General features: G+C 37.4%; 1 protein-coding gene across 5 annotated transcripts in view; it reads left to right on the forward strand.

The window, feature by feature from the left end:
• LOC106869101 (endoplasmic reticulum aminopeptidase 1) overlaps positions 1–14,023 on the forward strand; it is a 1,176,109-nt gene that overhangs the window by 924,909 nt on the left and 237,177 nt on the right. For all 5 annotated transcript variants that reach the window (XM_089357447.1, XM_089357445.1, XM_052970645.2 and 2 more), the window contains exon 10: positions 13,118–13,281. In XM_089357447.1, coding sequence (XP_089213573.1) covers positions 13,118–13,281 — 164 coding nt within the window. The remainder of the gene's footprint in view (positions 1–13,117; positions 13,282–14,023) is intronic.

A 14,023-nucleotide genomic window follows, 5' to 3' on the forward strand; every position in this document is an offset into this window, starting at 1 on the left:
ATATGTTCAGATGAAAACTAGTGCAAGAAAGGCAGTCAGTCAATAATTTATAATGGAGGAAAATATTTATTTCTCGGTGAGATTGGCAACCCTGCTTGTAAACTTATTACATGTCCTAAATACCAGGTGATGTGGACCAAAACAAACTCCAAGCAACTTAAATAAACTGTCCAGGATCTTAATACAACATGGAGTTGCCTCTCCAGGTATTGGATTTTCCAATTTAATCTTTACTCCTATTTCTGTCTTGTGTACTTTTAGAATGATACTAAATACCTTCATTTATTTGGTATCTTACACTATTACAGTGATGTCTTCTGCCTTTGCAACATAGCTGTCTTGTGTCCCAGTTTAACTGGTATGTCTTAATACCTTTAGTGACTTGAGTGTCCTTATATACAAAAGACATGAATTAGTGACAGAAGCAGTATTAATACTGTGAGGTAATGCTTATTCCCACTTAAATGTGGATGTCCTGATAGAACAAACTTTACTACAGTAGATACCATAAGAAAACTCTCATATAGGCTTTTGGTGCCAAATTAGCCAGTGAGCTTGTTAAAAATATATATTACATAAAAAAGAAGTTGCGGGAGAACATCCTTGATGGAGTGAGTGCATGATTCAAAACAATTCCAATGAGTAGCTATTTAATGTATCAACCAAGCAGATGTCAATGTACATAGAGGTAATCCAGCATCTGAAAATGGAGCCAGAATGAGCTGCCATGAGGAAAGCTTGCAAATAAACATACCTAGCCCCAGCAAAAGCTTTGAACTAATCAAAGTTGATTGGCAGCCTACCAAAACTAGATTTTTATCAAGCTTCATTACAGTATGCCACATGAAGTGAAACCTGTTTTTCTTGGCTACACTACTGATGAGGAGTATCTACTTCTAGTACCTGGCCAAAATCGGGAACACAGCAGCTACCATTGTAGGTGCTACTATCGTGGGTGATATTATTATTACACTTGGTTTTACTGTAATTTTAGTATTGGCAACAGGATAGTCTTTCAATTTGTTGCTCTCTGCTGTGGGTAGAAGGCCCTTAGGAGGTTGTTACCAGTACATATATAGCACCTAGGTCTTCTACTGCCCAGTATAACATATAAGCTGGAGTTACTGCACCTTCACCTCTTATGGAAGAATACTCTTAAGCTAACTGGAAAATATCATCATCATCATCATCGTTTAACGTCAGGTTTCCATGCTGTCATGGATTGAATGGTTTGACTGGGGATGGCAAGCCAGTAGGCTGCACCAGACTCCAATCTGATCTGGCGAGGTCTATAGCTGGATGCCCTTCCTAAGGCCAACCACTCCGAGAGTGTAGTGGGTGCTTTTTACATGCCACTGGCATGGGAGCCAGTCAGGCAGCACTGGCATTGACCACATTTGGATGGTGCTTTTTACATGTCACTGGCATAGGGAGCTAGTCAAGCGGCACTAGCATGGACCCCTGCTTGAATGGTGCCTATGTTCCACTAAATGGGTGTCAGTCAGGTGGCGCTGGCATCAACCACAACTATAATTTTCATTTTGATTTCAATCTTGATTTGATTTTGACTTTGATTTTCTGTATAGAAATTCAATTTGCTTGACCTAGCAACCAAGTATCCCATAACATCACGCCCAACCATCTTAAAAGTGAAAATTCAAAAAATGGCAATACAATAATAACATGCACCCAACATACCTTGTAATGTGGTTGGTGTTAGGAAGGACATTGAGGCATAGAAACGAAGCCCAAACTGATACAAATTTGATACAAGCCCATTCGATTGAGATGTGATTTTGCAACTTATCTAGGTGAGAATTAAATCAAATTAATAAACAATTCAGACTAGAATAACTTGTTCAACTCATACCCGGTGCAAGCTATGGACACATAAGAGGTGCAGCAACATCAAAGGCAGGTTAACTAGCAAGTTAGTTTTTGTTTGTGGCAGATGTTCAGGTGCAATAAAGACTGCAAACAAACAGGAAACAACTTCTATCTCATTCCAGGGTGAAAAACTAGAGGTAGTCGATAGCTTCCGCTATCTGGGCGACCAAGTTAGTAGTGGGGGTGGGTGCGCTGAAAGTGTAGCTGCTAGAATAAGAATAGCCTGGGCAAAGTTTAGAGAGCTCTTACCCCTGCTGGCGACAAAGGGACTCTCACTCAGAGTAAAAGGCAGACTGTATGACGCATGCGTACGAACAACCATGCTACATGGCAGTGAAACATGGGCTGTAACTGCTGAGGACATACGTAAGCTCGCAAGGAATGAAGCCAGTATGCTCCGTTGGATGTGTAATGTCAATGTGAATACCCGTCAGAGTGTAAGTATCTTGAGAGAAAAGCTGAACATTAGAAGCATCAGTTGTGGCGTGCAAGAGAGACGATTGCGCTGGTATGGACATGTGGTGAGAATGGAGGAGGATAGCTGCGTGAAAAAGTGCCACACCCTAACAGTTGAGGGAACCCGTGGAAGAGGTAGGCCCAGGAAGACCTGGGCTGAGGTGGTGAGGCAAGACCTTCGTACATTGGGCCTCACCGAGGCGATGACTACGGACCGAGACCTTTGGAAATGGGCTGTGCGTGAGAAGACCCGGCAAGCCAAGTAAGATCGTTGCCAGTGCCCCTGGACTGGTTCTTGTGCGGGTGGCACATGAGATGCACCATTTTGAGCGTGGCCGTTGCCAGTACCGCCTGACTGGCTCCTGTAGGATTTTCGAGCGAGATCGTTGCCAGTGCCCCTGGACTGGCTTGTGCGGGTGGCACATAAAAGACACCATTTCGAGCGTGGCCGTTTTCGTGCGGGTGACACGTAAAAGCACCCACTACACTCTCTGAGTGGTTGGCGTTAGGAAGGGCATCCAGCTGTAGAAACTCTGCCAAATCAGACTGGAGCCTGGTGTTGCCATCCGGTTTCACCAGTCCTCAGTCAAATCGTCCAACCCATGCTAGCATGGAAAACGGACGTTAAACGATGATGATACCAGCATGGAAAATGGATATAAAACTAATTATGATGGTGGTGGTAGCAGAGGGAAAAGGGTCAAATATTTATTGTTTTGACTCAGTGAAGAAGACACCCATCTACAAATGCCTAATCGTGATCATGGTAGTGGTGGTGGCGTAGTCCTACACATTTAAAGAAGATAGTGTAGTCATGATATGAATATCTTTGATCTGCTTGATCATGATTGACCAGGGACTAAATAAAAACAACAACAACAAGACATATAGGTAGACATAGACTTTTCTACTTTTATTGACTTTTCCCAATCTATCTTATCCATTCAAATTTTCTCATGAGTTGAATATCTAATTCATGGACTTAGAGGTGTGTGTCTTACCTTTCATACAAAGCTGTAGTATCCAGTCATAAAGCGTCTACAACTAGAATTGATATCTAAAGGCAGAACTTAATAACTTACTCTATCTGAATTTAATCGTTAAAAACTTGACCTTTGTCCTACAGTTTTAGCCTACGGGTATCTAGAATTTGTAGCTAGGTGTCTCTTTGCTTCTCTTATTATTGAGAATTCACTTAATCGAGTAACTGGGATGTGAAGCAACAATTTTACGGCTTGCTTGCTGCATGTTGTTAAAGTTGTTGGTGTCAGTGTCAAAATGTAATTAACCTTATATACTATTTTCAGTCTCTCATATATTTATTCTGAATTTATTGAGTGGTTCCATCTATTTGCCACTAAAACTGTCGGATAAATATAAAATTGCGCACCCGTTAATTCAATAGCCAAATTGTATTTGAAAGTTTTGTAGTTCGTCTTCTGATGGAAATGAACTACCAGATTCTTCAGAGCAATGTTAAATGTAAAAATGAAGTATGCCTGGCATCATAAACATGTCCAGTTTAGAATCAAATTTATTTGTAAAGTTGACTAAAGATCAAATGAATACTACCATTGACTCCCTCTTAAACTGTAGGACTCTGTTAACCTTACACTTTCATTAGATAATTTTGGTTATCTTCTTTCTGATCTCTTGTATTGCTGTTGATCTTTGTCTGACATTGATAATTTCAGATTCATATTTTCATTCTTATTGTATTTTAAAAGAATAATACTCTTTGATATATTCATATTATTGTTGTTGATGATGTTTATACACACATCCTCACATACTTAACCCTTTAGTCATTAAGGAATTGTTCTACTTTCTAAGAACCCTGTATATTTGTACTAAACTGCCGATTCACTCTGTTGTTACCTAGAGTTTCTCATTTGATACAAGTCTTCACAAAACTGAGGTTTTAGATTATGCTATTGCCGCCTTCACCCTTTAGCATTTAAACCAGCTATATCAGATCCAAATATTCTATCCATTTTATATTCAAACTAGCTAGATCTGGCTTCTCACATCTATTCTACAATGTCGTTCTAAAGAATAAAGTATCATATCACTGAAATCTGATGCATGATTAATTAAAAACAATCTGAATAAATGAGTATTACATCTCACAGAGTAATCTGAATGGTAAAAGTTTAAAAATCACAGTAAGCAACTCTGATTAGTGTCTGGGGAAAACTACTAGATTTATACACAATCATATACTCTGCATATATATATTTATCATCATCATTATCTTTTAATATCCACTTACCATGCTGGCATGGGTAAGATGGCTTGACAGGGAAGTGGTGAGCTGCACGGCTGCTTTGAGTTCCATTGCTGTCTTTGGTATAATTTCTACAGCTGGGTGTCTTTCCTAATACTGGCCATTTTAAAGAGTGTACTGGATGCTTTTTTCTTTTGTACCACTGGCACTAGTGAGGTTGTCATATATTTATATATATATATATGAGTGTGTGTTTATATAAAAACATATGTGCACACATTCTCCATAATATATTCTGAATGTTATATTTTGTTAAACCAAAAGTGTGTACGCATGCATACATGCATACAGACAGACAGACAGTGGTTTACAAAGAATTGACTTCTAACCACAGAAGCCAATCCAAAAGTTGAAACTTCGTGTGAGATGCCTTCCCCTTGCATGTTTTGGAGAAATAACCTATACAATGCTAGCATGGAAAGTATATGTAAGATGATGCTGATGACATGCATACCTCTCTCTCTCTCTGTATATATATATATATCTCATGGGCATCGGTACCATTTTCCTCTTTCTCCGTTCTTCCATTCTCCGAACTTTCCATCTTTCCGATGAAAGGCTACGCCCGAAACGTCATACACTCTCTCTTTCCTTTCCTGAGCATCCAATAATACTATCCATATCACGTCCTCACTTTGTCGTTTTTTTGTTATTGTTTTTTTGAACTTATATATATATATATATATATATATATATGTATATTTAATAGAAGATAATTTCAGTTGTCAGTAATTTACATCCAAATAAACAAAATTATGCTTCCAGTGATTTATAAGATGTGATTGGATTGAATACATTGTTCCACTCATGTACTTTTAGGTTCAATAAACACTTGTATAAGTCAAAAAGTCAAATAATAAAGAATAATAAAATGTAAACGAAGACATAAGATCATAAGAAACATGTATGCGTGTGTAGATACATGTATTTGAGAGAGAATAAAAATTGTAAATAGAGTTCAGTAATATGAGATATCATGAAAGTAAAAGCCAGTTAAAAACCCACGGACATTTCAGAAAATATTAAAGGGCTGTAGCAACATTCCATATTCCGCTCCATCGAAATAATATTTTCTTCTTCAGGGTTTGTGGTAAAGTGCAGTTAAATTCTACTTGATGAATTCCTGTTGGTAGGTGGACATTGAATGATTATATAATTGACAAAGTAGATGCAGTGTCATCCAAAATTAATATAATTATGATGCTGAAATAGAACTGTTTATAAAGAAAAGATAATTGAATTGTTGAATAGGTAGACAGGTGAGCATGTGATTAATCGTACTTGAATATTTTTTTAAGAATTATTTAATATAGAATGTGGTATTTAAGGTTAAGGATTCGTGCATTCTAATCTAAGCCGTGATTTTATTTTGTTTATTTGGATGTAAATTACTGACAACCGAAATCTTTATCTTCTACTAAAGATTTTATTACTCCTTAGCTTATAAACGAGCACAAAAGCAGTTGTTCTATACATGGAGTATCATCTCCACTAAAATTTTCTTATTCTATATATATAAAATGTTATCTTTATCATTATTATCATCATTTAGCATTGGTTTTGTATGCTTGCATAGGTTGCAAAGCTGGACTGAAGCAAATGAATTAGAAGACCAAGTTGTTCTTCAGTATCAGCTTTGGCATGCTTTCTATAGATGAATGCCTTTCCTGATACCAGAAATTTTACTGACTGTACTGGATGCTTTATGCATGGCATGAGTACTGTATACAGTTGTGTAGATTAGAAATAGCTATCACTCAAACACGTTGTATTACTGGCATGACTATATTGGAGCCTGATCTTTTCCATCAATGATTCCCCATATCATTTTATTAGTCCATTGTGTATAATTTGTAACATTAACATTCCTAAATCCATTTACTTTCAAAGCTTTCTCAGTTCAAATGTCAGAATGAAATATCAATACAATGACATGTTTTCACATACCCTGACTTGGGTCACAAAGGATTAAAGGAAGTGCTTTTTTTAATTTTCTTTTGTCAGTGGTAGTTTTAAAATTTATCCAACAATTAAGTTTGCTAGAGAAATCAGCACCAAAATCCTTTGCAACCCAGTGCAGGATATGTGAAAATGTTATTCCACAATCCATCAGAGGAAGAGCTTATATAGCTTTGAAACATTAATGGGCAATGGATTTAAGAATACTTATGATTCAAATGAGCATGACGATCTGATAAGGAAATATCTATCTAGCTATATATCTGTCTGCCTGTCATGCCTGTCTTGTCTTGTCTTTCTGTCTATATGTTTGTCTATCTATCTATCTATCAAGCTAGCTAGCTGTCTGTCTATCTGTATTTCTCTCTCTCTCTCTCTCTCTCTCTCTCTGTATGTATATATATATATATATATATATATATATATAAACCATACATACATACATATATATATATATATCAACCTACCTTCATAACCTCCTGCCTACCATTCTACTTACCTAGATATATATGCCTACACATTAACCAATCCACCTATCTACCTATCTAAGTACTTACTCATCTACACACAAATTTGCCTACCCACCTATGTTATCACCTACCTACCAGTCTACTTACCTACCAATGGTAGGTAGATAAGGAGATAGGTAGGTGGGTAAGTTTGTAGGTAGATAGGATAGGAGTTAGGGTGATAGGCGGGTGAATAGAGTGATTTGTATATAGGTACTAGGTGGCATCAAAACGTTCCCAGACTAGTTCTGTAGCACACCAACAGATGGCAGCTCATAGTTGCATGTAGAGTGAGAGCTAACAGTGACCTTCATGAAGCAGTGTTCCAGTGATATCGCTGTGTTTACATCACAACTTGTGAAATTTGTGTTTTTGGGATCACATGTATGCTGTAGTGTACGATTTTTGTCATGGACAGAAAGTTGGAACAAAGAGCCAATGTGAAATTTTGTGCAAAACATGGGAAGTCTTCTACAGAGACATTGAGCATGCTTCAGCAAGCTTATGGTGACGAGGCAATAAATGAGTTGTATGCAATGTTTCAAGTGGCACAGGTGCTTCAAAATGGAAGAAAGTCCCTGGAAAACAATGAGCGATCCTGAAGACCTTCCATGAGTGTTGCCTCTGGAAATATAGGGAAAATTCTTCAGCTTGTGCATGATGTTTATCAGTGGATAATCAACAATGTTTTAATGTGTTTGAGTGGGGACGTCTGGCAAAATCAATCAGATCTGTGGAGCATGAAGAATTGGATTCTTCACGTCTATGCACCCTGTCACCAAGCTTTCCTCGCTTGTGAGTTTCTCACCAAAACCAGTATGGTATCACTTCTGCACCCACCCTATTCGCCAAATTTAGCACCTGTATACTTTCATCTCTTTCCCAAGATGAAAATGCAGCTCAATGGTCACCATTATAACATTGTTGAGGTCAAGAACGAATTGCAAAAAGTTCTTGACTTGCTTACAGAAAACGACTTCCAGGTCAGATTCCAAAAGTGACAGCAATGCTGGGACTGGTGTATTGCTGCCAAGGTGAGTATTTCAAAGATGATGTTAAAACTTAGGTAAATAAGTTATTTTTTATTAAGCTTTACTAGTCTGGGAACTTTCTAGTACCACCTTGCAGGTAGGTTATTGGATACACAGGTGAGTAGGTTGGTGGTTACATAGGTTAGTGGACAGGTAGATAGGTGTTTGTGGAGGTGGGTACATAGATAAGTAGAGAGTTAGATAGACAGGGAGGTAAACAGATTGATTTGTATGTATATATGTAGACAGATTGGTGGGTAGGTTAGTAAGTTAATAGCTAAGAAGTTAGATAAACAGATAGATATGTTTCTTTATTAGCCACACAGGGCTGAACACAGAAGGGACAAGTTACAAAGTAGAGCTTTTCTTTTTGGGGAAGAGAGGGAAGGAAGAAAAAAGGGGGGTAGATTTTCGATCAAAAGAGATTGTAAAAAAAAAAAACGATCAATAGGGATCGTGTATCACAGAAATGTCATGATGTAAAGTGTAAAGGGGGAAACAGATTAGGTTTATCTGTGGGAAGAAAAGCCTATGGAAAAGACCACGGTAACCTTGGCCAATAATGTCATGCAGAAAAATACATTACAGTAAGTGACTCTCTTTTTACCTTTTTTTTTTCTAGTTCATAGGATTATGCTCAAGGTGGCTCTGTCATTCACATGTGCCATCCTTGCTACATTCACCCATCTTTTCTTGAAGCATTCAGTAGACAGAGCTTCCCTCTCTACTCTTACCTTCCTCTTCAAGTGAAACTTGAAGACGTTGATGAGAGATTCACCAGAGAGGAAAGTGTTTGTCTCTAGACCTTTCAGACGTGTCCACCATACACATTTTTTTACCCTAGCCACAAGTACGATGAAAATGGATCCTCCCCATTTCAAGGAAGGAGGTGCGACAATATTCACGATAGACTCAGCTGATAAACTGACTCGTCCCACACACAGTTGTTCGACATAAGCCCACAGGTCTGAAATGGTTGGACATTGTATGAGTGTGTGCAGAACGGTTTTGTCGCTCTGTCCGCATCTCGAGCAGGTCGTCCCTGTGTTTCTCGAGCCATGCCTGTAGAGCTTATCTTGAAAGGGTAGCACTTCCCAATAGCACTGCCAGACCAGGGATCTCTGGAAGTTGTCCATAGGTCCCGGTCTGAAAGCCATCTTGAACAGGCAGGTCAGGTGTTACTCGTCGACGCCCAGGTTCACCCTGAAATTATCATCGTACCTCCCCTTCACTAATCCCCTATAGAATGCTTTCGTTGTGTTGCAGTCACTCAAGGCTGACCCAGGACAGCATAGTTGCTTGAGAGCAACTCGACTGAGATAGATAGGTAGGTAAGGAGGGAAGTAGGTAGGTAGGCAGGCAGGCAGGTATGTACACACATACGTACGTATGTACACACATACGTACGTATGTACACACATACGTACGTATGTACATACTTACGTACGTACATTATTTCGTTATTTAGTTTTTGACTAGATAATATTAAATACAGATTTTAGTATGAAATATCCCTGTATGTAGAACCATATTTAATATTTATAATCTGTCAATATGCTACCAGCATATTTAGCCTTGCAGCAAAACTGTAATATTTCAGACTAAACCAAAGTCAAAGATATCAAATCTATTCTCAAGATTTCATGATGTTAGTTTCATTCTTGCTGATTGCAGCATATAGCTTATTTCCACTTAACTATATTCTCTTTATGCAGAAAGCATTCCTTGAAAACTTTCTAACATTATTCTTTTAAATTACCCAGTTATTGAATAGGTTTCCACTAACATTCTATGTTGATGCAGTCATGGCCTTGTAGTTAAGCAGCTTGCTGTGTCACCATGTGATTTTGTGATTTCAGGTTCAGTTTCGCTGCATGACATCTTGGGCAAGTGTCTTGTACTATAAAAACAGAAACTGTGTAAAAAAACTAATCATATATGGTTTTTGGCTTTCAGAATTAATGTGTTTAAATCTACATAAATGAATGCCTACTTACCTCTATTTTAGATATTAGGGTACAATCTGAGAGCAATTTGACTTATATTTCTAGCAGATTAAGCAACCTTGTAGAGACTGTTTCATTGACTCAAACTTTATGTTTTATGCTACTACTTTCCTACAGTATCAGGAGCATATCTGTATTACTGGTGGTGCAGCAATATGTCATATTGCCTATAGAGGGAGTAGGAAGGCAAATTTTTATAGCTCATAGGTGTGTTACAGTATGTCTTTCATTGTTATTTAGCTCCTAATCTTTCTGATCAAATTATCTTATTAAATAACAGCATTTCATCTGTGACCATCCCCTCTTTTTTTTCCTTATCTGAGATCACTTTTATCAATATACCTTTCCTTTTTTAAGACATTAGCATATGCTTTGAATAAAAATTTGGCTCCTATATGTAGCTCATCAAGTGACCCCTTAGAGGTTCCTTTGATTGTTCAGTGTTTGTTTTGTTGTTGTTTGTTGAGTTTCAGAGTTGTTAAAGCTTTTTGCTGATTGGAATGAAATTATTCAGACACACTCCAGCCTCTACTCCACAGACGTAATGTCTTATATTTCTGTTTTTGCGACTGCAACTCTAATAACCTCTGTTCCTCAGAACTGTCTGCTGGTCTTGGGCCACTTCCTGTCATCTACTCCTAACTTCACTCCTCATCTCATGAATTGTTGTATCCAACATCACGGGCTCAAAACTTATCCTACACCCAATCTTTGCCCCTCAGAACTTCTTCCCTCTGGAATCTCCTATCTGCTCAAGCCTTTTCTGCTGGTGTCATCTTGCAATAATACAAAAAGTAGCTTAATGGCATCAGTTTCATCGGTCTTCGAGGGCCTGCAAAAGCCATAGGTAATACACCTTTCTTCAGAGCCAACAAGTAAAAATCAACAACAAAAATAATGATTTCTGATATAGATACAAAGGGCAGTAATTTTGAAGGGAGAAGGTTGGTTAGTCAAAATAATTGATGCCAGTAATTTACTAGTACTTTATTTTATTAACCTAGGAGGAATGAAAGGCAAAGATGACCTTGGCTGGATTTCAACTCAGCATGTAAAGAAATGGAAGAAATACTGCAAAGCAATTTCCTTGATATTTTACCAATCCACTAATTAAACACCCCAATTACATTAACAACCATAGCAATAATAAAAATACTGTGTTTAACAGAGGCACAAGTTTAAATCATATGTATGAACATGCCCTCTTTCTGAAGATTGGGTGACTGTTCATATAATTTCAACTTGCGTTATTCCATATACTTTCATGTATATATACACGGTGCACAATACTGCACTGTAAAGGATTATCCACATTTTACACCTGTAAAGGATTATCCATATTTTCCACTCTTGTTTGTGAGGTTACATATGAACTCTCTGGGTACTTGCCTCTCTGAGTACTGCACGAAGAGCCATTGTGAAGGATTACTCTTGAGTATGAATTTCCAGGATATATATACCTATCTATAAAGAATTACTATAAACTCTCATATTACTGAGTGTTCTGTTTTTCTGCCTAATTATATATACATATATATTTATACTCACTACTTACTGTATGACAATTTTATAAATGTTTTGATATAATTACCAATCACTTGTCCATCTTTTGTTTTATTGCACTTTCATTAGCTTGACCAGTACATTCCTTATAGCCAGCTTGCCAGCTATTGTTTGTCTGGATTCTGTTTTCTTTTATTCGCCTTTAGATTTTAGGTATCTGGTCTGGTCTGAAGACTAATTGTCTCTATCTATTATATGCCTTTTTTTCTCACCCATTATATATATATATATGTGTGTGTGTGTATGATTGTATACACACACACATATAAGCATCTTGAAAGAAAAGTTAACCATAAGAGGAATTAGATGTGGTGTGCAAAAGTGCTGCTGGTATGGTCATGTGATGCATATGGACAAGGACAGTTGTGTAAAGAAGAGCTGATCTCTAATGGTGGTGGGAACGTGTGGTAGAAGTAGACTCAGAAAGACATGGGACAAGGTGGTGAAGCATGACCTTCGAACTTTGAACCTCACGGATGCAATGACTAATGACCAAGACCTTTGACGATGTGCTCTGCTTAAGAAGACATGTTGAGTCAAGTGCATCCATGCTGGTGTTATGTAAAAAAAAATCAACCTTTGAATGTTGGGCCACATGGAGGCAAAGTGATTGTGTACCTTTCAAGCACTGGGCCTCATAGAGGCAAAGTGGATGAGTTCCTTTTGAGTGTTGGGCCTCACAGTGGCAATGACCAAGACCTTTGGCATCATGCTGTGCTTCGGAAGAAGACTCATCAAACCAAGCAAAATCAGTCATGGCAGATACCGGTGTCATGCAAATGGCACCAGTGCCGGTGGCATGTAAAATCACCCATTACACTCTCGGAGTGGTTGGCATAGGAAGGGCATCCAGCCATGGAAAACCATACTTAATCAAACTGGATCCTGGCACAGCTTTCCAGCATGCCAGCCCAGTGAAACCACCAAACCCAAGCCAGTGTGGACAATATATATATATATATATATATATATATATATATATATATATATATATATACATAAATATATATATATATATATAAAATATATATTACATATATTATACACACACACATACACTTTCACACATATACACTCTTTCATTTGGGATCACCAACACTTTCTTACCTCCCTTCCCTTCAACCATTTCTTTCTAACTTTTTTTCTAATCCTTTGCCATGCTTGCCCGCTAAAACTTCAAGTTTTTTTTTCGTTCTCTCTTTGTTTATTTGTTCTTATTCCTTTGTGTTGAAGAGGGTAGGCTTGGAACATAAAATACCTTTTCATTTTCCCGTGCATTAAACTAATACACCTGCTTGTTGTTCATACACTTATCGTAGTCTTTTGCTTTTCTATTAATTTCAATTATATGTATATATATATATATATATGTATATATATATATATATATGTATATATCCATGTATTTTATATTTATAGCCAGCAGAGCCAGATTTCCCAGTGGCAACAGTAATGGATACTTGGACAAAACAAAAAGGACATCCTCTTGTGACATTAAAACTTAAGGGTACCACAGTTACAGCTACGCAGGAAATATTCCTTCATAGTGCAAATATTTCTCAACTGAAACCTTCACCATTCAAGTAAGTTCAACTGATCACTCTGTCTCATGTTCCTGATTGTTTTTTTCTAATATTCAAACATTTTTCTTTGAACCTTTGTTGATTTCCAGCTTGTGTGTTGTTTCTATAGGTATTGTCTTAGTTGAGCTAGGAGCACACACTTGCATAAGCACACATACATGCATACACACATGTACATGCACACATGCATATATATAGATGCACACATGCACATAAACACCTGAATACATACACATATATTTAGATATATACACCAATATATATATATATATATATAGTTACACACATAAACATATAAACATACATTCAAGCATATGTACATACATGCTCATCACATTCACCCACACAGACATACAAACTCACACATCTATGCACATCTACACACACAGTCATGCTCTCATACACACACACACACACACACACACACACACACACATACACACACACACACACACACACACACACACACACACACTCTCACTGTTAATTCAATGCTAACATTTTTGAGGCATGAAATTTTAATCAACTGCTGTTACATTCTGAGTGAGAAGAAAAAATTCATTGTTTTAATGACTAATTTATTTCAAGGAAGGCATAGAAGATAATTGTAATTTAAATTCATCATAATCTAATACAGAATGCAGTGGAAAGTGTGTGAGTCTGATCTTCGGCAGTATATGTTACAGCCTCAGACATGTTCCTGTTGTGTGTGAGTTCATCAGCAAAGCTTAGTTTAACTATA

This window comes from Octopus bimaculoides, chromosome 9, assembly GCF_046866305.1.
Source record: "Octopus bimaculoides isolate indiv1 chromosome 9, ASM4686630v1, whole genome shotgun sequence".
Classification (NCBI taxonomy): domain Eukaryota; kingdom Metazoa; phylum Mollusca; class Cephalopoda; order Octopoda; family Octopodidae; genus Octopus; species Octopus bimaculoides.